This window comes from Pinus tabuliformis, chromosome Q (genome assembly GCF_031772625.1).
Source record: "Pinus tabuliformis cultivar Carrire ecotype Pingquan chromosome Q, CPIR1, whole genome shotgun sequence".
Lineage (NCBI taxonomy): Eukaryota > Viridiplantae > Streptophyta > Pinopsida > Pinales > Pinaceae > Pinus > Pinus tabuliformis.
The window spans coordinates 87,516,016-87,540,903 of NC_142296.1; the positions used below are offsets into that span (position 1 = coordinate 87,516,016).

The 24,888-nt window shown below is 38.0% G+C and overlaps 1 protein-coding gene across 1 annotated transcript in view; it reads left to right on the forward strand.

The window, feature by feature from the left end:
- The first annotated feature begins 20,801 nt into the window (after positions 1-20,801).
- The window catches only part of LOC149218379 (pinene synthase, chloroplastic-like), an 85,095-nt gene continuing 81,008 nt past the window's right edge, over positions 20,802-24,888 (forward strand). Inside the window, exons 1-2 of the mRNA XM_089386546.1 lie at positions 20,802-21,027; positions 21,124-21,329. Of these exons, the coding sequence (XP_089242672.1) occupies positions 20,802-21,027; positions 21,124-21,329 (432 nt within the window). The remainder of the gene's footprint in view (positions 21,028-21,123; positions 21,330-24,888) is intronic.

Sequence of the window (24,888 nt, forward strand, 5' to 3'; positions counted from 1 at the left end):
CTCTCCTTCATTTGTTAGCTTATTAGTCTTTTAGCTTGTGAGTTCTTTAGTTTGGAGTTTGTAGTTCTTCCTTGATGGCTTTTGAAAGCTTTGGAGAACTTTGTTGTACTTTGTGATTTTGAAGAATTTGAATAAAGCTTTGATGTTCTCAACATGGAAGGAGATGTGAAGTAGATGTCATGGAGCATATTAAAATGTAAGGTAGAGTAGATTTCATTTTGTAAATTTTTCTTTGATTTCATTATGTCATTTGATTGCTTTCAAGTTTGATAGATTAGATTTTTCATTCATGCAATTTTAATTCATGCAAGTGTGTTCAACCGGTTGATTGTAGATTAGTAATGCACATAGCTTTTTAATGACCAATGACATGATGGAATCATCTTGTCCTTCTGCTGATTTATTTTCTGAGGTCTAATTCCAACACTATTTATTTCTTTCAGTTTTGTTTTCTTCATTTACTTTTCTGCAAGATAGATATTATACTGCTCATGTCATTTTCAGTTACCTCCTATAGCCAGAGCGACTCAAATGGTGAGGGGTTGAAGTATGAATGCGTAGTTTGATATTAGTTTATTTTTCTGCAAGTTAGTTATTGAATTGCTCATGTCATTTTCAGTTATCTCCTATAGCCATAGCGAGTCGAATGGTGAGGGATTGAAGTATGAATGTGTAGTTTAATATTAGTTTCATTTTATGCAAATTAGATATCAGATTGCTCAATTTGTTTATGATTACCTCCTATAGCCAGAGTGAGTCGAATGGTGAGGGGTCAGAATATGAGCTGATGTAATATGATTTAGTTTACTTTGCTTACAGTTTTTGAATTGCTTTAAGTTCAGTTTTATTTTTATACAGCAGCAAGGATACTGGGTTTCATAGTCACTAGTTCATTGTTTGGTTGTTGCATTCTATTTTGATTGAAGTAGCTGCATATTTACACTTTTGTTTAAGTACTAACTCCATCAATAACATGTTTTAAGATCTTTTGAAGTGCTAAGTTTTGGAAATTACCATTAGGGACGTAGACTTTGTCTTGAAATCTACATCCATACTTGTCCTTTAAAAGTATTCTTAAGACCTTAGAATAGGATTTCCATTTGCATTAGACACTTTAGGAAACCAACAAGAACAAAACCCCAAAAACAACATAAACTATAAAACAACGAAGTAAGAAAAAGGTTAACTAAGCACATATGGTGCACCACACTTCATCAGTTTACGATACCCGGATTGATAATTTATGTAGAGCAATTTAAGACGTTAAATTGACTAGACAATACGCAACCCGCGTATATGTCTTAAAAAACTTAAAAAAAAATAAATTTTCTTAATTATGGGTGGAGATCACGAGTTTTACCTGTTGATTACCTATTAGTGCCCGTGGACCAACTGTTCCCAACTGTTTCCCAACTAAAAACCTACTTTGGGAGAAGTATAAAAAGACTTCAATGGGAAGGCTTTAAGGAGGAGAGAAAATAGAGAATTACTCTGTTGAGATTATCCTTTGATCAAGTCTGAAGATCCCTGTGCTTCAAGCACTTCCCCAAGTTCAGGAAACCCTTGTTTCCTTGAGAGTTGATATCCTTTCACTTGTGGGAGATATCCTTGTGTTGGTTATGGAAGGAGCCTTTTGAAGACCAAGACTGGACGAACCTGGAGGACGGTTCTGCTTGGAGCCGGAAGAGGAAGACTCGGGTGAACTCTTCTATGTTTTGATTATAGTTATCTACAATAAAAGAAACACTGTCTTGTTCCTGATATCAACTTTGTTCATGCATCTGATGTTGTTGTTATGGTTTATGTATGAATGAGTATTTCAATGTATAACTAACCATATTCTTATATGTTATAAAGTTGATTCCACTATAATGCTTTATCTATATGTTGTTGTGCATCTTTGAATTGGTTGTTTTGCAGGTTCAAAGATTGTTATGAGTTGCAGAGGGTTTGAACCATGGCTGGAACTACTCGAATGAAGGACCCCCAGGTATGTACATCCTCACATAGTTTGCTCGTTTAAGAATTTTGCCTGAGTTATCTGCTTGTTTCTTGCTGTAGATTACTCCTGCTCTGCTAGGGTTCTGACCCAAAGCCTAGGGGACTTTATCCCTTAACACAATCCAATTGTATAATTTAATCATGTATGGATTTGATTTAAATTGTTTGTCAATAGGTAGCAAATAAAATTGGCTCAATAGTTTAATATGAGCCAATCAAGGAAATAAGGGATAGAGGTAGATTAGACATTAAAAGGAAATATTGAGTTGCTAGCCTAAATGCACTAGAATGAATAAATGAAAATGTTAGGAGAGTAAAGGGTAGGTAGACATATGAGAAATAATTGGAGCATGAAAGGATTTAACCTAAGTTGTAACATTGGATGATGTGTTCATATGATGTTGCATTTTTAATTAACCATAATCCTAAGTACCAATGTATTTTGCGATATTCTGACTTCATTCATTTATTCGCCATAAACACCAAACTGTCACATCCACCAAAATCATGACCCCACCATCACTTGTCACTCACATGTTAAAAACTTTTCACCTTACGTTATATCCCACATGCTCCCCCGATATCCCATGGTCCACATCGCTCCTCAGCCCTCATTTTCTGTCTGAACTTTATCGGTGGGGGGGGGGGGGTGTCTAAAATGGGCAGTTTCTGAAACCACCATTTTAAACCTCCTTTTCCTCATTTTAGTCTTTCGGGACTTGTTGGCTTGATAAATCGTTCTTGCGGACAAGACCGATCTCCCTAGTATCAACAGATATCTAGCGACAAGCAAATCTACCTTTCTTTAAATATATTGCGATTTATTAATAAAAACTAAGAGGTGTTTTAGACCCTACCTTAAGTCCAACGCTAGTTTGTGGCAGCCACGCTTCGATCGTCCGAAACGAGTTTCCTTTTGAGAACCTGCAATCACAAACAAGCACACATCAAATAACACCTACATAGCTAATATAATAAATCATATTCATCATGGTGATCAAGGAATCCATGAAATAAACCATAAAACACAGCTTATTGAAAAAAATAAACTTGATTGTATTAACTTTGAAAATAGAAGAACTTTACAACCTTTGGTGCCTTGATGTTGTACAAGCTCCTCCCAGGGTCCAAGTAGGAATCTCCTCTACTTTGACAAGCCTCACACTCTTCCCAATGAGATCAAAAAAGGTATGTAATCTCTCCTCTCAAGCTCAATTAGGAAGACTAAATTCCAACAACATTTCACCTCAAAAATATTCATCTTTCAACCTCCTCAGTGACCAACCCAATGCCTCATTTTATAGTGTATAGGAAGGAAGTTACAGGTCCACCTATGAATGGATAGAGTCCTCCTTCAAAGGGATAAGCTCCTCACATCAAGGGGTTAGCTCCTTAAGGTATGGGATGCATGAACCTTAAAGGAGCGAACTTGACACCTCAAGATTCCCTCTAAAAGCTTCCAAAAATGACTCAAAGTGAGTTTTTAAGAATGTACTTGCACCTTTTTGACTTTTACAAGGGTTCGCACCCATTACACAGAGACAGAGCGGTCAGGTACGCAGGGGACATGACTAGTAGGTGCGGGACCGCAGGTAATGCTCAGAGAAAGTGCGGAACCAGAGTTTTAGAGACTTTTAATGGATTTCTCTTATTTTTCAAGGCTTGACATGAAGAACTGAGGTTTAATACTTGCAAAGGAGGAAAGTATGAGTGGTGATAGACTCACACTGATTGCAGAATGTGATGGTGACAATATTTTGTGTAACAGATTGCCCCCTAAAGTGCGAAGTCTGTAATAGATGAGGATAGCATTTGTCATCTAAGAAGAGTGAAGTACTTTATCATTTCAAGGATCATCCTGTGGACACCCTGGTTGGAACCTGTAAAAACATTCAATACAAAATATATATATGTGAACATATCATTGTTGAGGTAGGCATTCCCATACTCAGATCAAAACTGATTAGAAAACTAACTAAACTGTTCTGATATAGGAATGATTTTGTAATACATCACAAGTATAGACATATGTAGACATAGTATGGGTGCAGCCATATGTTTATGAATAGTCCACTGTATAATGAATAACAAAATTCCTCGCAGCCTGGATGGTGGAAACTAGATCTAGGGTCTTGATTTCTGCTTCCCGAACTAGTACGATTCTATCCATGTGAATGAATGTGTCGAAGTCGAACATGGTAGAAACCACTTGATTACCAGTCAATGACGTGAACTGTTAACAAGTGTGAGAGAAACCACCAGTAATTTCAATGGCTCTCAAAGTACTCAATACAATCCATGAAATGTGAATGGATGAGATGATGTCGAACATGTCATAGAATCCTTTGATCGAAGGTCAATGATGCAACCTGTCGTCGAAGGCAAGAAACCTGCCATTGAGGCATGCAGATTCCAAGGTACTGACGATTTCTAGATCATCTTTCTAGATAATGAGCTGAAGTCAATAGAAAGCGATCCGTCGTAGGCAAGCCCACAACACAAAATCATAGATCGAGTTTGAAGAAATATATTTGGCAAGGACTAACTCAGGGATGGTCAAGATGGATGACAGATATTTTGCAGATGAATGGTTTATTCGAACTGACCTCTTGAACACATAACGACACTGCAGATGGTTTGGTGACAATTGACCCAAAGCTAATACCCAGAAACCGGCTGAAGACTTTCAGTATGGTTTGATTAACTGTTAGTCAAAGGATTTCCCAACCCAGGTGAACAAAAAGTGTCGTGTTCAAGAGTGGTTGAATGCTTTTCTAAAACACAAAGTATAACAAACATGTTCATTTTTCTCTCTTTTCCCCCACCATTTCTGGCAAGTACCTCTTTATTTTTGACAAGCTTGAGGAGGCTTGGTTATAAGCTCATCCTTTGGATGAGTCCAACTTAGTTTAAAATTCGAACCCTAAGAAGGAGTGGTTCGTTCCTGTTTAAAATTGAACAGGTCCTTTACCGTTAAATTTTAACAAGTCCAGTATAGGAGAAACTCGACGTTTTTCAATTTTAGGGAGTTAGAAGAAAAACTTAAGAAAACTCCATGGTTGTCCTTTTTCGTAAATTTGTGTCTCCCAAGCCCGAAAAAGTATAAAATAATACTTAAGAGAACCGCTTGACCATTACGATCAAGGAGTACTTTTCATAATTAGTGTCTCTGATCCAAAAAAGTAAAAAAGCGATCAACGACACGTCGTTTTATAACCAATATCGAACTTGAAATGACAAAAGCCCAACAATCTTTTCATGTTTATACGGTCATAAAAGAGCTGTAAGTGGATCGTCCTTTTAATTCCATTTTAACGAGCTTAAAAAGAAAAACTCGGCAATCTTTTCATATTTTACGAGTTAGAAAAGAGCTTAAAGAGGAGTCCAATATTTTTTGTTGAAAATGATCAATTTTCCCTGAAAAATCCAATATTCTGCACAAAAACTCAAACATTACTCATCCTGTTTAAAATAAATAAAAATGCATCAAAAAGTTACCTTTTTAAAGTGAAAAATAAACAAATTGAAAATTCATTTATTCAAAAAAGCTTATAAAAAGGGCTTTTGTAAATTCATTTTTACCGTTTGACTTTAGAGTGAGAAGAAAGAGCTTTTGGGTAAGAAACTTCCTATGAAGATTGTGGAAAATCCGTTCATTGGAATCAAAAACCGACAGCTCCATGTAATCCACATCACCTTTATCTTGCATTTCAACCGTTTACATTTTGTTTTTAGGCTTCCATTTTGATTTTTTAGGGAAATATTAGTTTAAAAAACTGCTCGCGGGGGTCCGTAGGCGTAACATGCAAAACCTGCGAACCCTGAATTTTTTCTACAAAGGAAAGAGCCAGAGTCCCGCACCTGTTGCTTGGGAAGAGTGCGGACCTACGCACTGTCCCTAACTAGCGGGTGCGGACCCCGCGAAATAGGTTTTAAAACATCAATTTTTTCCATTTTCGCCCAAATTTTTTTGAACTAAAATGTTCTAATCCGCTGTTTTTGCAATGTAGGATATACAAAATGCTCATTTGGTAGGAACGGGAGCACGAAGATGTGGACCTTGCCGCGATAAATCATCGACCCTCATTGGATACATTGAAAACATGCGGGCTATTTAAATTCTGGGCCATACCTGGCATGAGGGCCCAAGTAGACGTTTTGCAATGGCTGGTAGACAAGTGGAATATACAGGACCAATGTATCATTATTGGTGGCCACCAGCTCAAAATCGAGCTAGAGGACATTTATTTCCTGACTGGTTTGCCCAAGAGAGGTAAATGATTATCTCTATTCGGGACTAGGCTAGGTGGCTAGTCTGTTGATAGTCTCTGACTAGAGTTTTGTAATGATCAAACAAAGGACAAAGGGATCGATATCAAAACTATCTCCCCTCTTGAACTTAAAGTGATTGCATTTACTGTCACCAGACTCTGCGGAAGCACAACACTGCATGTAGTTACCAGATCCCAAATGTGAATGGCAGTAGACTGTTATCAAGGCACCATCTTCAACTGGTGCGAAGCTGTGTTGGCGAATGTAAAAGGCCAACTAACTAGAGCAAAGAACAGACAACTAAAAAACTTTGGATATGGTTTCCTAGTTGTGAGCTTTAACCTAGAGAGGGTCCCGATGTTGGTTCCACAGTAGCTTTCCGTTGGAGTTGGACTTCCCTGAGAACCTAAGCTAATGCGTTGGGTTGCAGTTATGGCCCGTCATCCTGAGGAGGGTTCAGAGGTTGTTCAATTTCCGCCTGAGTATTTTCGTTGGTTGGAAAACCAACTTTTTGTGATTTAGGATTTTTGATATGCTGGGATGGATTATCGTGTTGACCCAGACATGACTCTTCCACCAGGAGAGCAGTGGGATGATTCAGGTAAAATCATTATCAACATTTTCTAAGTTTTAACTAATTTTTTTTTTGTTTGTTTTTAAGTCGTCAAAAACTGATAATAAAAGTTGCAAATGCAGATGTGGGTCCACGACGACCAGCCACTCTCCCACCCTATGAGAGGAGACACCCAGCTGCAGCAGTACCGACCCCATGGGATGAATCTACAGAGACCCTGACCGAATTGGAAAATCATTTAGAGAGTTTGACAGCAGATATTCTAGAGACTAGCATAGATGATATTCCACTTAGGTTACAACGCTATGTGATTGGGGTCCCAAGACATTTCAGGAGGTTCCTTTGTAGGGTGGCCCAAGCAATGGTTTCTTATCGTGATCATCACCAGTGATAGGATGATTGCCTTTGTAGACTCATACGACATTTTTGCTTTTTGTACTATTATTTTTTCCGATCATAAGGTGTTTTTCAACCTATGATCGAAGACGATGTATATTTGACACACTTCTATGCTATGCTATATCACTATGATTAGCTATCTTGTATAACATGTTATGGAATGTTTTTAAATTTACTGTTTGATTATTGCAAATGTCTATTTAACATTCGAGAAGCAATTGCATCTGCTAATGTATTTAAATATCTTGGAATATGTTGATATTCAATATAGTCAAATTCACGTTCCAAGAGACGAACTCTCAAACACTGGATTTCTAATGGCATAAACTCTATTAAGCTGCAATACAACGAGTTTAGAATCTAACCTAACAATCAAATGCCGAATCCCAAATAAGATGGATTCAGATAGTAACTCAATCACTGCACTATACTCTGCAATGTTGTTCGTTGTTTGACCAAGGCTTACCCCATGCATAGATACCAACTCATCAAAGGGTGAATAGATAACCCAAGCTGCGGAAGAAATGTTCTGTGTATTACGACAAGCACCATCAACGAAACTAATGTATGTTTGAAGAGACGTCGACATCTGCAATATCAAGAGTAAAATCAAGATAAGTAGGAATAATGATAAAAACACTCTCTAAACTAAGCACACTTTTCTAATCTAAAACACACAAGCTAGAAAGAAATTAATCTAACTAAAATCTCCACGCCTAGATTTAAGTATAATATCTCTTCAGATAAAGACCATTTCTGGGTTTACCCAAAGAGACACCGTCAAAATCTACCAATTCATAGGCCCCTTTTGCCAGCTTTCGCTTAACAACATACGGACCATGCCACATAGGTACAAATTTTCCAGCCCCTAGCTTATCGTTTGCTTGATCATGTAGTAAGACTAGGTATCATTCCGAAAAATTACGAGGTGTAACATTTCGATCGTACTGAGCTTTAATTCGTTTGGCATGAGTTTCGATTGCTAATGCAGCATCATGTCGATTCTCATCTAGCTGAGCTAAGTAGAACAAACGTTTCTCCTCTTCGGAAGTGGCTGGGAGTAATTCTATGGCTATTTGCAATGACGAAATTTCGCATTCAATGGGTAACACTGCTTCCAAACCGTAAACCAGTTGAAAAGGAGTGAAACTAGTTGATGGTTTTACTGAGGTTTGATACGCCCAAAGTGCTGAAAATAACATGTTTTGCCATTCGACCTATGAATACCAATGATTCGTCGGATCATAATGACTAGAACTTTGTTGATAGCTTCAACCAGACCATTAGCCTGTGGGTAATATGGAGTAGAACTATTGTGACGCAGGCCAAGTTGATCTGTTAGTTCAATCATCATGATGTTTTGAAAATGACTCCCATGATCGATAATAATCACTTGAGGAACACCGAATCTAGTAATTATATGATTGAAAACGAAAATTGCAGTAGTTTTGCCGTCTGCCGAAAATGTAGGCATTGCCTCGGCCCACTTAGTAACATAATCTACTGCAAGGATGATATACACATGCTCCCCGGCCGAGTGAGGGTTACATGTAATAAAGTCAATACCCCACTTTGCAAAAGGATCGACAGCAATTATAGGGTGGAGAGGAGCAGGTGGAGCACGCATCTTACGATAAAAAAATTGACAATTGTGGAATTTTCGGACCGCATAGATACAATCTTTAAATAAAGACGGCTAGAAATAACTAGCGCGCAATATATTTTGGGTTGTGGCATACCCAGACATATGACCGCCACATGATCCAGAGTGACAGTCATTTAGAACCTTTTCAGCTTCTTCATGAGTTAAACAATGTCGGAAAACAGAATCTTCCCCACGACGATAGAGAGTATCTCCAATGATTTTGTATTGTTGGGATTGGAAACGTATTTTCCGTCACTAAGATCATGAAATTTCAGGCCGAAAAGATTGGGTTTGGAGATAAACAATGATATCTCCATACCATGGATCAATAGTACTGATAAGAAACAAGGATTCATCTGCAATGGGCTCTTCTGCCACAGTTTCAGTATCAGCACGCGGGAAATCACGCTTCAATTCCACAAAAACCAAAGATTTCTTTGCCTTGGATTTTTCAAATTCCAAGTCAAATTCCTGCAGGATAACTATCCATTTGGAATACTTTCCCCCTAGCAATCATTTGGTCAAAATATAGATCATAGGGTTACAGTCAGAAATTATGGTAGTTTTGCGTAGTAAGATGTAATGACGAAATCTTTGGACAACTTGAACAGTTGCCAAGGCCAATTTCTCCACATGCGAATATCTCAGCTCAGTCAGATTCAGAGTTCGTCTAAGATAGGAAATCACATGTTCACTGTTGAATTCATCTTCCTGAACTAAAACCATCCCAATGGTGGAATGAGAAGTGGCGAGGTACAAGAAGTAATCCTGGTTGTAGTTGGGAGGATGCAATAACGGTGCATGGGTCAATGCGTGTTTTAGTGCATCAAAAGATTTGTCAGCTATCTCATCCCAAGAGAATGAAGTATTCTATTTCAACAACCTGGTAAAACCCTTTGTTATCTCGGCGTAGTTAGGAATGAAACGACCTAAAAAGTTTGCTTTCCCTTGCAAACTTTGGAGTTGGCGAAGAGTCAAAGGAGGAGGCAGTTTAACAATAGCTTCAACCTTCGAGGGATTGACACGAATGCCGGCTTTTGAAACAACAAATCCCAGTAAACGACCTGTTTCTATACAGAAAACACATTTGTGTGGATTCAGCCTAATTCGATAATGCCTACATCTCATAAAGATTTCTCGTAAATGAGTGAGATGATTGGCTCTACGTAATGAATGGGTAGGTAAATCATCGAGATAAGGTTGCACAATGTGCTTGATGTCATGAAATGCGTAAGACATAGCCCTTTGAAAAGTTGCTCTGGTGTTCTTCAATTCAAAAGGCAATTTGCAGTAAACAAACGTCCCCCATGGACAAATGAAATTCGTTTTTGGTTGATCAGCAAGGAGTATGTTGATTTGATTGTAACTGGAAAAACCATCCATAAAGGAGAAAATTTCACTGCCGGCACAATCATCAATGATTTGATCGATATAGGGGGTTGGATAGTTGTCTTTAGGACAAGCTCGATTAATATCCCTATAATCGATACATATTCTTATCGTTCCTTGATTTTTTTTAACATGAACAATATTCGATACCCAATCCGTTAAGGGAATTGGATAAATGAAACCTGCTCGAAGTAATTTCTCAACTTCAACTTTAATAGTAGCAGATTTTCGCGGATGTATCTGATGCAAACGTTGCCGGACAGGTTTAGCATCCGAGTAAGTTTTGGCATTTCTTCATATGACCAGGCAAACACATCACAGAATTCTTGAAATAGGGCTTTATAAGTTTGGAGTTCATTTTCAGTACAGGAAGCACCTATTTGAACGTTTTCAACAATTCCTGGTTAATGTCAATAGGAACCGTTTGAGAAATATTTCCCAAATTTAACTCAGAATCAGGATGTTGCAATGGATTCTGTGGTTCTTTGACATAATCAGTAGTAAAAATAGATGAAAAATAATTTTCAAAATGATCAAGCTCAGGTAAAAACGAAGATCGACGATGAAGATCTTCCCATGGTAAATCATCAACAGACAAAAGTTCACGAATCTGCTCATCAGTATGAACAAGCTCGGAAAAAGTTGTTGAATCCAAGGTTGATATTGAAAGTGATTCTCCATGGTCCACATTCATTAGATCAATTTCGGTTGAACAAGGGTTAGAAAACGACTGTACATCCTGATATGCAATTTCATAGGGACTCAAAGGCATCACATCACCAAATGAATCCACCTCAGACTCGGAAGGTACGATCCAAGGATCATAAAAAACAATAGTGTTTGATGAAATCATATGAATAGTTGCAGTAGAAGGTGATACGTTAGGAGGAGGAAAGGAAAAAGTTCCTAGTAAACCAGAATCTTTAACTAATCCTACCCCAACATCCTTGTAAGGGATAGTTGTTTTACCGACATGTTGGATACTTTCAGAAGAGGCTGGGTCAGATGAAAAATAAGTCAGCTGGTCTATGGTTATGATCTTTCCATTATGAGGAAACTTGATAAGCTGAAAGACCGATGAAACAACAATAGTCATAGCGTAAGACCAACTACGACCCAAAAGAAGGTTGTAATCTAGAGGGGTCACTTCCACGTCTAGATTAACAGTTTTGCCTTCAACCCATATAGGTAAATCCTATAGAATGCCAAAAGGATGGAACCCACGACCATCAAAAGCCTTTAGAATCGTCGAGGATTGACTGAGTGTAGGAGAACCAAGCGATCTCCAACACTGGATCGACATAATACACATACAAGCTCCCTCATCAATTACAATCCTAAAGCAAGGTCTGTTTTTGACTAACACTGGAATCTGGAAAGCCATTTGATGAGGTAGGTGAGGTGTACTATTCTCTAAATCGAAGATTATAAGGTTTGAATCCTGGATATCAACAACTCCTATAGCTGAAAAAAGTAATTTACGCTGTGCTGGGCATGATTGTAGCACTTCTAAAGCCGACATTGCTAAAGGGGAAATAGCGAAGTCTTCAACAATGTTATAATTCTAAGCAGCTCTCGCATGCAGATTGAAAGCTGACTTCTGAAGTATACCTTTAGTAGGCGGTTTGATTACTAAGTCTGGGTTAGGTTTCTCGATCTGTAGCGGATTAGAACTAGAAGGCGTTGAAGTTGATGGGTTTGAATTACAAGATTCTACTTCCTTACCACCAATAGGAATTTTACTACCATAATCTTGCGATCACGTCGCAATCCTGACATGGGACATCATCATTATGGGTTCTTCTGAGGAATTTGAGGAAGAACCAATCATCTTACTATATTGAATAGGAAAAGGATCCTTCAAGACAGCAGGTGTTTGAGAACCTTTGACGATTTTCGCAACCTCAGCTCGATGTGGGCAATCTCTTGTAAAATGCTCCTCGTCACAAATGAGACAAGGATAGCAAGGTTTACGTTTCTTGTCAGTAGATTCAGTTTTATCTGATTTCTCTTTTGAGTTTTGTTTATTTTTCTTCTTCCCTTTCTTTTTACCATCGGATTTTGATTTGGCCGTAGATGATTCTACGACATGAATATCGGCAGGAATTTCAGCGGAAGAGTCTCCTGTCAGGGAATCTGGTAAAGTTATAATAGGAGAAGAATTCTTTGAAGATTTCTTCTTGCTTTTGGTGCTAACTGAACCAATCATACCATCAGCGGCATGAGACCCTGAAGGAGCTGCAGTTATTTGATTTTGTTTCGGAAGGTCGGGGATTTTTTCGTGTAAAGTACCCGACTGCGTATAAATGAGGTCAAGGTACTGAGCTTGAGCAATTACTTGCTCTTCAGTAACAACTCCTGCCTTAGCTACATCCTCAGTGATTTTAGGTAATAATGATTTAACAAACCATTCTGCTAAAATTTGATCCGGAATAAAAACTTTCACTAAACGTCGTCTACGTCGCCATTCATGAATATGATCTGAAATATATGTGGACGTTGACTGTTTTAATGAAGTTAATAATTCTGTGCCATTGTCATATCTGACAGGCAACTGAAAAGGTGTTAAGGATGAAGTGGCTAACTGACTAAAATTATAAAAAGAAGCCCGCGGTAACTCAATGTACCACTTGGCCGCAAGACCAATCACAGTGCGTTGAAAAAGACGTAAGCGAATTGAATCATCTATAATGGAATTAGATGCACACCAGAGGTGATAAGTCATCACATGGTTTGACGAATCCTCTCCTGATTTACCTTCAAATTTTGGGATATCATTGGGCAACTTATTCAGAATTTACGGCCAAAACGGAAGATAATTAATTGGATCGTTCGTAAGGTGTGACAAATCAGGCAAGTCCAAAGTTGCAATAAAGGGTAACTGACAGTTAGGGTCACGAAAACCCTGGGTCATAAGACCAGCCCTAGGAGGAGGATATCCAAGATAACTTGGAATTGGAATTGCATTTGGAATATTGTATCCTCCCGGAAAACTAGGATTAACCGGACCAAACTGGGGTTGTTAGGTTGCTGATAAGTGTATCTAGAGTATGGTTGATACTAGTAAACTAGGCTTTGCACAGCAGGACCGAATTGGTATTGTCCCTGGTACGGTTGATAAGTGAATTGCGGTTGACTTGTGACAACCGTACTTGGACCAGGTTGCCCTACAGGAATCTGAACTAAAGTTTGAATTGTAGGTCTCGACTGAGGTAAAGATGCTTGAGGAGTTGATGCAGGAACAATAGAAACCGGAGCTGTTGATACTCCAGAAGTAGGTGGGGTAGATTGAACAGAAGCTGCAGTAGTTGCAATAGTTGTTTGAGGCGGAGTTCGAGGCAAACTAGGCCCAGACTGATGAGCTACACCAAGTGCAGAAGTTTGAACAGTAAGCTGGACAGGTTGCTGGGTTGAACCAGAAACCAAAGGTTGTCCAGATTGAGATGACAACTGCACATTAGGTTGCAAAATATGTTGAGATTGAGATGGATCCCACACCATGTTCATTCTGGGGTATGGACCCATAGAAGGTTGAGCATAGGGCTGATAATTAAAAGGTACATTTCCAGCTCCTTGTACGAATGATTGACCAGAAGGTGGTTGGAAACCTTGGGTTGGGTACTGACCTTGAGGTTGATAACCTTGAGGCACGTACTGAAACTGGGGTTGACCTTCAGGTATATATTGATACTGGGGTTGACCTTGAGGTATGTACTGAGTCTGGGGTTGACCTTGAGGTATGTACTGTCCCGAAGGTATGTACTATCCTTGAGGTTGCCCCCAGGCGGTAACTGACTACCTTGAGGTTGCCCCCCAGGCCGTAATTGAGTACCATGAGGTTGCCCCCCAGGCGATAACTGACTACCTTGAAGTTGTGGATTTGGAATAGTACCAGGCATCATAAGAATTTCTTTTACGCTCAACGGTTGAGTTCCGTTATTACTAGTTGATATCCCATGTTCAATGGGTTGAGGAGATGCTCCTGAAAAAGTACCAGTGAGTGACTGATACCCAGAAGGAACAGAAGGACCACCATATAAAAATGTTTCCGGTGATTGGGAAAACATGGATGACTGTATCGACATATTCAAAGGAGGATAATAACCTCTAGGTGTTGGATGAAAAGGAATTAGAGGTGGTGAAAAACTAAGACCCGGATTTTCTAAAAAGTTGGTCAATGAGACGTACCAAGTGTCCCTCCTAGGTGGACTGTAGAAAATTGATTCACGCTCCCCAAGTTCTAAAGTTGGTTGATTTTCAGGGAGAGTTATATCCTCTTCCGGACTAACAAGTTCTTTAATAGAAATGAGTCTAGAAGGAATATTTTGGGTAATGATCCTTCCTACCCTCGGTGAACCAGGACCACTAGAAGTTGGAGAAGCAAATCTTGAGGATGGAGTAGCAGCAGGTTCAGTTTTAGGCTCAGAAATTTCAGGTTCTTCAGCTAATTCACTAGTAGAAGAAATACTACCAGTAACTTCGGAAAATGAAATTGGTTCAGAAATACACTTTGTTGCTTAAACTTGATAATCAGGATGAACAATTAAAGGAGACTCTCCGGCTTCCGGTGACCCAACTCTACTGTCACTAGGTGTTACAAGAGCTTGTAGCCCTTCAAGATGGCCTGGTGTATACTCGGGAGGTTGCCCCCGAAGTCTACGGGATTGTCTCGGTAATTCAGCCACGATTATATATTTTAATTACTTCACACACAAACAAAGAAAATCTCAATAAAACCACCTAAAGTATCTAAAGAAACAAACAATTGAATCACACGCCTAAAAAATCTAAGAGTTCAAACCACACACAAAGAGTAACTTTCCATACCAAAAACACTAGTTGGTGATGAAATCCAACATCGCAGAATTCAATACAGAAAGGGCAGTTGGAAAAGTTACCCTGACAACCTGCTTAATGAAACATACTGGCACCTTCCCTCCACCGTCACCTTAGGAAAGAATCCTACAGATTATGGCCACTAAGGTTACCAACAGAAACAAATATACATGGGGGAACAGTCTACGATCTGATACACACACAAGGGCAGAGTAACAAAGCTCAATCCCCTTGAAGGCTCCTTGACATAATCCAAGTTTTACCAACAAGTGACACCAGGCTCCTCGATAATGGTCAATCCGAGGTTTACCATTTTTAATACGTGTATATCTGCTATCATTCCCAATGAGGAAGGATTGATTACCTCACTGGTTCATATATGATCTCGTGCTTGACTCCTTTAAGAGGAGCTTCCCAGAGCATACATGCAACAATTGGAATTTTTCCTACTGCAAGATATAGCTACTTGTTTGTTTTAACTCTCTTGGAGAACTAGTTAATTACTCCCTACTCCAAGATACTAGCCTAAGCTATATTGGTGATAAGAGCCCTAGAAATAAAAAGATTGCTAATCAATTTTACTTTAAGCGTTATTTTTATGGGTTGTTTCTTAAGTCAATAGGTATGGAGATGAAACTTTATGGTGTGAAGACTCAACTCCAAAACACTAAAAATGCACCTAAGATGATAAACAATTCTTTTTCTTCAATGAATTTCTAGCTAAAAGAAAGAGTTGAGAATGCAATTCTTTGAAAAACAAATCTTTCCTTCAACATATAAATGAAAAGAAATTTTTTTATTTCTTTTTCAATAAACTCAAAACGAGACTACTAATTATGCTTACGAAAAATCCCTTTCTTTTTCAACACTCAAAAACTACAGAAAACAATTTCTTTCAAAAGAGATTCTACAATTTCTAGAAAACACTCAAAACTATAAAAAATTATCTTGAGATCTAAAAATTTCTAAAAACCTAATGGAAATAAAAGCTTCAAATATTTTGAGGACGTTTTACTTAGTTATTCAATAAACTAAGGATTAATTCATTCAGAATAAAAAATTAATCAAAAAACACCCAGCTATGTTTTCTTTTATAAAAATGAAATTCAAAACTTTCAAACAAGTTCGTTCAAAGCTTTGCAAAGAGAAAACAAGATCTATTTCTCAGCAAGGGCAGATTTCACAAATCAGTCAGACTCATCAAGAAGACCAAAAAGACCAGGGTAATCTAAGGTTTCTTAGGCTTCTAATCTCTGAGTCACTACAAAGACCAAGCAAAAATCAATCTAGGCACGCAAAACTTCTAGAAAATCACCTAAAACCAAAATGCCAATGGAACTCACTTACAAGAAATTTTTGACAGGACACATGCAGATCTGGGAAAAGAATAAAAAGCGTAAGTAAATCCTAAAATTAACTAGATGAAAAATATTTAGGTTTTTCAAAAAATTTGACAGGGTCCGCAGGCTTCCAGTAGAACCAGATGCGGTACTGCTCTGTGCACTAAAGGAACAGTGCGGGGATGTCCGCACTGTCTTGTAAAAGAAAGTGCGGTCCTCTTCAAAATTTCGGAAAAAACAAAATATATTCCAGATCCTAAAAACTACCCAATCCCACACACATCAAACAAAAATCAGAAACAAGAAAAAGTTTCTCAAGTCAAAGAAAAAGGAAAAGCAAAAACCAAATTCCAGTCCCCAGTATGGTCGCCAATTTGTCGGCTAGATAAATCGTTCTTGCGGACAAGACCGATCTCCCTAGTATCAACAGATATCTAGCGACAAGCAGGAAAAGCAAATCTACCTTTCTCTAAATATATTTCGATTTATTAATAAAAACTGAAAGGTGTTTTAGACCCTACCTTAAGTCCAACGCTAGTTTGTGGCAGCCATGCTTCGACCGTCCGAACGAGTTTCCTTTTGGGAACCTGAAATCACAAACAAACACACATCAAATAACACCTGCATAGCTAATATACTAAATCATATTCATCATGGTGATCAAGGAATCCATGAAATAAACCATAAAACACAACTTATTGAGAAAAATAAACTTGATTGTATTAACTTTGAAAATAGAAGAACTTTACAACCTTTGGTGCCTTGATGTTGTACAAGCTCCTCCCAGGGTCCAAGTAGGAATCTCCTCTACTTTGACAAGCCTCACACTCTTCCCAATGAGATAAAAAAAAATATGTAATCTCTCCTCTCAAGTTCAATTAGGAAGACTAAATTCCAACAGCTTTTCACCTCAAAAATATTCAGCTTTCAACCTCCTCAGTAACCAGCCCAATGCCTCATTTTATAGTGCAGAGGAAGGAAGTTACAGGTCCACCTATGAAGGGATAGAGTCCTCCTTCAAAGGGATAAGCTCCTCACATCAAGGGGTTAGCTCCTTAAGGTATGGGATGCATGAACCTTAAAGGAGTGAACTTGCCACCTCAAGATTCCCTCTAGAAGCTTCCAAAAATGACTCAAAGTGAGTTTTTAAGCATGTACTTGCACCTTTTTGACTTTTACAGGGGTCCACACCCATTACACAGAGACATAGCGGTCAGGTATGTAGGGGACATGACTAGTAGGTGCAGGACCGCAGGTAATGCTAAGAGAAAGTGCAGAACCAGAGTTTTAGAGACTTTTAAGGGCTTTTTCTTATTTTTCAAGGCTTGACATGAAGAACTGAGGTTTAAGACTTGCAAAGGAGGAAAGTATGAGTGGTGATAAACTCACACTGATTGCAGAATGTCATGGTGACAATATTTTGTGCAACAGGACTTAAAATCCCAAAACAACTTATTGCCTCATGTTTCTCCCGAACGCAGTTTACATGTGACCGTTTACTACTACTCCATGTCACCATCCACGTTCGCTCCATGTCATTTCTTCCATCTAATCAACTGTTTCCTATCCATTATTCATTCAATTCATAACTCCCGTGAATTTATGTCCCAAATACCTGTTAATTAATCCCATTGAATAATTAATGCAGATTTAACCATTCATTCAACAACTCCACTCCAATTTTTCCATTAAAAGCCCTGTTCCTCCATGAAAATGGTTAAATAGTGCATTTCTATAACTAAATTTATCATTCAAGATTGTCTCCTTACAACTCAATGACGGTTCGAAAACTAAGTAGTTATTTTGTCCTGTTCACAAGAAAGCTGAAATTTAGGTCCACTTGTCTCTTTTTTAGTCATACTGTTTTTACTGTGATCACTCTGTTTCAAAACCATTTTTCCATTTCTATCATTTTCAGTCTGCAAATTAATTTGATAAAATGCCTCCTAAGGGAAAAGAAGTTGCAGAAATCCCAAATCCTCTTATACATCCATAGGTTGACTTCCATCATACCCCCCTGGTCGACAGATAATATAAAATTATTGAGACTTCTTCTCAATTTGATTTATATGAAATTTAATGCTGGATGGAAGATCAATTAATTGATCAAACAGATGAAGTAGGACTTTGGGACTCCCTCATTCCCCACTACATTTTCCCTCAGATACACAGAGCACCTGAATTCGTCAGGAAATGCCATGAATCCTATGATCCTAGCCAAAGAGCAATCATTTCACCTACAGGAGAAATCCTTTGTTTAATCAATGCTGAATCCATTGAAAAGATGTTGTAGGTCCCTACTATTACACCAACCCATCCTTTTTCCCATGAAAGCCTAATAGAAGCCTATCAGAAACTAGATTTTAATAAAAGATCCCAGACTCTTGAACTTTTCCTAGCTATTGATATACCTTTGCCTAAAATAAACCCTCCTTATGACTCATCCATGTTCCCTGATAGAACCAAGCAAATCACCACTATTTTATCCTATCTGCTTGGTTATAACTTTGATCAATATGTTAATGATGCCATATTAGGTTTCTTGTCTATCTTTTCTACTAATTCCAAACCCGCTGTTATTTATAATTTCAGCCAATTCCTAGCTGAAGCCATGCATGAGCAATTTGTCCAGTTTAATACTGAAGAAGTATTCAAGTATGCTTCAGTACTTGTGTACCTTTTTGTGTATTTTCAGGGAGACAAATTTCCATTCACCTTACAAAAGCTAGATGAGGAAGGCAACCAACAACCAGTGATCTTTTGGACTACAATGGGAATGAAGGAGAAAGAAGATTTTACCTATAAACAATTCATATAATTGCTTATTCATCTAGCTATTAGCCTTATGAGCAGCACTCCAGTACCAAGAATCAGTGATGAGATTATCAAAGTATTGCAGTTGGTCGACAAAGCCACAATAGGGGATTGGTATCTTTACCAAAACTACACCTAAATAAGGGTTTATGGTTGTGAGGTTCCACCCTACAAACTTCCCAAGTACCTCCCCATCAAAATCTTTGCACTAGAATATATTAGGCAAAGGTTAAATGTAGATGAAGTACACTTTGTGGAAGAAAAGAAGAAATCTCAATTCAAGCTAAAAGCTTAGGTTGGTCCATTCATCTGCAATACCAGAACAATAGGAGAAGAAGCATACATGTTACTAAAGGAAATGGAGATTGGTATCAGTTTCACTTGGTCTGATGACCCAATTGGAGTGATTTCTAAACTCAGGGTGGAAAACAAGTTTACTACATATCACCACACAGCCAGGCCTGAAATAGAACAATACAAAAATCAGTTGGAATGGATAGAGAACACCCTCCAAGAAGCTGAAGTGCAGGAAATTTCTACTTCAAATGTACAAACTCCACTTGCACAGGAAAAGACAGCCAAAAGAGGAAGGGAAGAACAGTCTTACCCTACAACTAAAGCATCAAGCCAGGGCTTTAGGATTGTGCATAGAAATAAGAGACCTAAGATCTCTGTGATTTTTGGTGCAACACATGAGTCTCAAAAAACCACATTTGATGGACTTGGAGAGACTATGCTCTATACACAGTCTGGTGGACAATCTACCCAGTCCCCAACTCATTCCATTACTTCTCAGGAACAGTAGGTAATTCAGACCAGTGGAAGCATTCAAAAGGACAAGGAGGAGGACATCTTTCATGTTTTTAGTTAGATTAAAAAGAAAAATGAAGAAATGAAGTTAAATACCTATACCCAATTCTAGAAGCATTCTTCCAACTCTCAAGCCAAACTTCTTTTAGTCTTTGACTCTGAGAAGGGAAATATGCAGATGGCTTTCTTGCAAGACCAAATTCCATAGTCTAGGACTGTTGCACATTATCAGAAGCAGACCTCTTTTGAATTTAATGTAAAGGATGTGCATCCAATTAATCAAATTGATATGCACAAACAAACTGGTCAGGTGATTTCTTCCACTTTGACTAACACTGCCATGAGTTTGTCAAAGTTGCAGGTTACCTTAGCAAACACACAGTCACATCTCAAGTTGGAGAAAGTCTCCTCATTGGCAAAGGACATAAAGATCAAATCTTTAGAAGATTTGGTGCTGAAGATGGGATATGATCCCTCCAACATAAATGCAGCAAAAGAACTTGTTAAGAAGAAAAATGTTGAGCTCTCAACATTAAGGAAGCAGCTCAAACGACCATCTTCTGAGGACTCGATGGCTAAATAGATTAAAGAAACTGAAACTCAGAAGTCTGACATGATGAAGCTCATCATGGAACAAAATCTGCAAATAAAACAGATGGAAGAGCAAATGGAGAAACTGGTCAAGGAGAAAGAGGAAGTTGTCAAAAGAGCTCAAATCCCAATGTATGTAGTTCCTCTTTTAGCAGTCTCAATAGCCAGGGTTTCTACTTCAAGAACAACATCAACTATAGGTACAACAGAAGGAGCTAAACAACTTGCAGAAGCTATTCAAAATCTGTCCATTCAGATAGTTGAAATGAAGAAGTTGCGGGATGAATTGAAGGAATTAAAACATATGAAGGCAGTTGCAAACAATTCACATGCAGCCAAGTTGCAGAGGACAAAAAGTCAGATTGAAGTTTTGCAGAAGGAAATCAAAGAGTCCTACCTTAGAAACAAACTTTTTTTGGAAAAGGAAATTCTATGGGAATAAATTACTAAAGATGTCAAGGATATCTGGCCCTTTATCAAGATAATCTTTTATCAAAAATACCTTTTTGAGAAAGCTCAGGAAGCTGTAGAAACTATTTACAAAGAACTTGAGGACATGCGAGAAATTAACTCTGAAATAATCAAGTTCCTCAATTCTAAATACATATATGAGCTGGAAGAATTGGGTATAAATGCTAGGACAACAACTATACTGGAGGTAAAGAAGAACATTACCAAGAAAAACCTCATCCTTCAGTTGGAGGAAAAGTGCAGCACTGTGAATACTATAGTTCAAAGGTTTTTCAATAGGTTAGAACCCTTGACCAGCGAGGGTTTTCCCTCTATGCTTGTGATCAATGATAAATTAATGCCCATTGAGGATTATGATCTGAAGCTCACAGAGGTGGGTACTAATGTTGCTTCAATTTCAAATATAACATGTGCAACAACACCAATGGTTGTGCTGATTGCACTCAGAGATTCCTTTTTTATCTTGGATGAAATTAGGCATATATTTCCAGTAAAACCCACTTTTACGAAGTATACAGACATGGATGAAGTTTATAGGAGAGTAACTAAGTTATCTATCCCAGATAAGAAATGTTGGGAAGAATTAATTGATTTACTTGACTAGAGGGTGATCAAACAACATTCAGCCTTTACAAGAATAGTCATCACGATGTTAGGAAACCAGCTCACAAAAAGATAGAAAAGAAAGATCAACGCCTTAGAATTCAGCCTCTTCGAGGGGGAAACCTCCTTTACATTACACAAATGAACAATTCTTGGATGATACAAATGGCTAAACCTTCCTTCTATATATAGGATTCTAAGGGGTCACAATATAATCAAGCCGACATAACAATAATAACATAAGGGCACAAAAATAACAATAGTGGGTTTCTATGGTGCATACTAATAACAATATGGGGACAATAGGGGCACAATAATAATAATAAGGGATACAATGACAATAGTAATGGGGGAATCACTAGTATTATAGGGGCCTAACATGCCCCTCTCCTTCTGAAAAGCGTTGTCCTCAATGCTTGTGTAGTTCTGGATGCTTTCGTATAAAATTCTCATCCTCCCATGTGGAATCTTCAGCGGATAAGTTCTTCATGAGATACTCTGAAATTGATCGATTTCGTAGCTGTCGAGTTCTTGTTTATGTGACTGCTTCTGGTTCCAATATGATTTTTCCTCCCTCATCAAGTTCTGGCAATATTGTTTGAACTAGGAGCTTGTCACCTATAACCTTCTTTCAACATGAAACATGGAAAAATGGGTGCACTCGGGAAGTTGCAAGAAGCTCCAATTTGTATGCCATAGTACTAATCTTTTGCAACACCTTGTACAGACCATAATACTTTGGTGATAATATATTATCCTTCTTAGCTTGCTTGAGGGACATTTGTTTATATGGTTGTAGCCATAGGAATACCCAGTCACCTACATCAAAACTTCTTTCGCTGCGATGTTGATCTGCCTATTGTTCATTCAATTTTGTGCCAGCGTGAGGTTATCCTTTAAGAGTTTGAGAACTTGTTGTTGATGCTCGATGTGATGTTCCACTACTTGAACCTTAAAATTTTCTCTTAAATATGATGTGATGGATGGTGGATGATATCCATTAAGTGCCATAAATGGGGTCATTTTTGCTGTAGTAAGGAAGGAAGTGTTATACCACCATTCAGCCATGGGCAACCATTTGACCCATTGTGTCTGTTTATCAGATACAAAGCAACGAAGATATCCTTCCAAACATTTGTTTACTATCTCAGTTTTCCCATAATCTTGAGGATGATAAGATGAGATATGAGTTAACTGAGTACCGAGACAAGAAAATAATTTTATCCAAAAATTTCCAGTGAAAATGGAATCTCTGTCGCTTACAATAATCTTTGGGTTTCCATGTAGCTTTTGAATTGTTTCCATAAATGCAGTAGAAACTGTACTGGCTTTAAATGGATGTGATAATGCACAAAAGTGTTCATACTTGGTAAGTCTGTCAACTACCACCATGATGGCACTCTTTCCTTCAAACTTGGGTAAACCTATGATAAAATCCATTGAAACCTCCTCCCAATCTTGGCTTGGGATGGATAAAGGTTGTAATATACCTGGGGTCTTAATTATTTTAACTTTATTTTTTTTGCAAACCAAACATTCCGCCACAAACTTTTGGATATCCGATTTAAGGCCATCCCAAAAAAATTCCTTCTTAACCCTATGGTAAGTTTTTAAAAATCCTAAGTGCCCTCCTAAGGGAGAAGTGTGCAATTCCATAAGAATCTTTTGTTTGAGTTGGGAATTCTTACATAGGTATAAGCGATCTTTGTACCATAATGAATCATTTTTCCAGCTAAATGTATCAGATGTACTGGGATCTTGTTGTAACTTTCGAATGAGTGCCCACACTTCTTCGTCATTCTTCCATTCCTCCCTTGCTTCATTTATCCAATTTGGTTGGATAATAGAAATGGCGCACAACAATGCTTCCACATCCTCATCCTTTCTTGAGAGTGCATCTTCCACAACATTTTGCTTCCCTTTTTTGTAGATGATTTCAAAGTCATAACCCAACATCTTTGTGACCCATTTTTGTTTCTCTTCAGAGGATAATCTTTGTTCTAAAAAGTATTTAAGACTATCATGATCTGTTTTTACCTTGAAGTGTCTTCCCATTAGGTAGGGTCGCCATTTCTTAAGTGCATGTAGTATTGCCAACATTTCCTTCTCATAAATAGCTTTGTGTAAATACTTTCCCTTGATTGGACAACTTTCGAAAGTAACGGGTCTTTCATCTTGCATTAAAACAACACAAATTCCATTTCTTGAAGCATCACATTCCACAATAAAGGTTTTTGTGAAGTCCGGCATAGCTAAGACCGGTGCTCGGCACATTGCCTCTTTAAGATGTTTGAAGGCCTTTGTTACTTCTGGAGTCCATGAAAATGCATCTTTCTTCAGTAATTTTGTTAGAGGTGTTGCTATTCTCCCATAATTCTTAACAAAATTGTGATAATATCCTGTCAACCCGAGAAATCCGCGCAGATGCTTTATGGATGTGGGGATTTTCCATTCCTTAATGGATTTAATTTTGCCAGGGTCTACCTTAACACCTTCATGAGATACCATATGACCCAGATATTCCACCTCTTGTACTCCAAAGAAACATTTGGAGCTTTTTGCATATAATTGTTTCTCCTCTAATAGTTAGAGTACCCTGTTAGCATGTTCAACATGATCCTTCCAAGACTTGCTGTAGATTAGTATATCATCAAAAAATACTAGCACAAATTTTCTAAGGAAGGGTTTGAAAATGGAATTCATCAAACCTTGAAATGTAGAAGGTGCATTGGTAAGGCCAAAAGGCATTACCAAAAATTCATAATGACCCTCATGAGTTCTAAATGTTGTTTTTGGAATGTCTTTAGTCTTCATTCTGATCTGATGATATCCTGAATGAAGATCCAACTTGGTGAAGTAAATTGATCCATGTAACTCATCCAATAATTCATCAATGACATGAACGAGAAATTTATCTTTAATGTTGAGCTCCCTATAATCTGGACACATGCGCCATAATCCATCCTTCTTGTGCACCAATACTACTGGAGCAGAGAAAGAACTTTGACTAGGTTGAATTATACCAACCTCTAGAATTTTTGCAACCATACGTTCAATTTCACTCTTTTGGGCATAGGGATATCTGTACAAACTAATGTTTGGAGCAACACTTCCTGGAATCAAATGAATTGCATGATCATGAT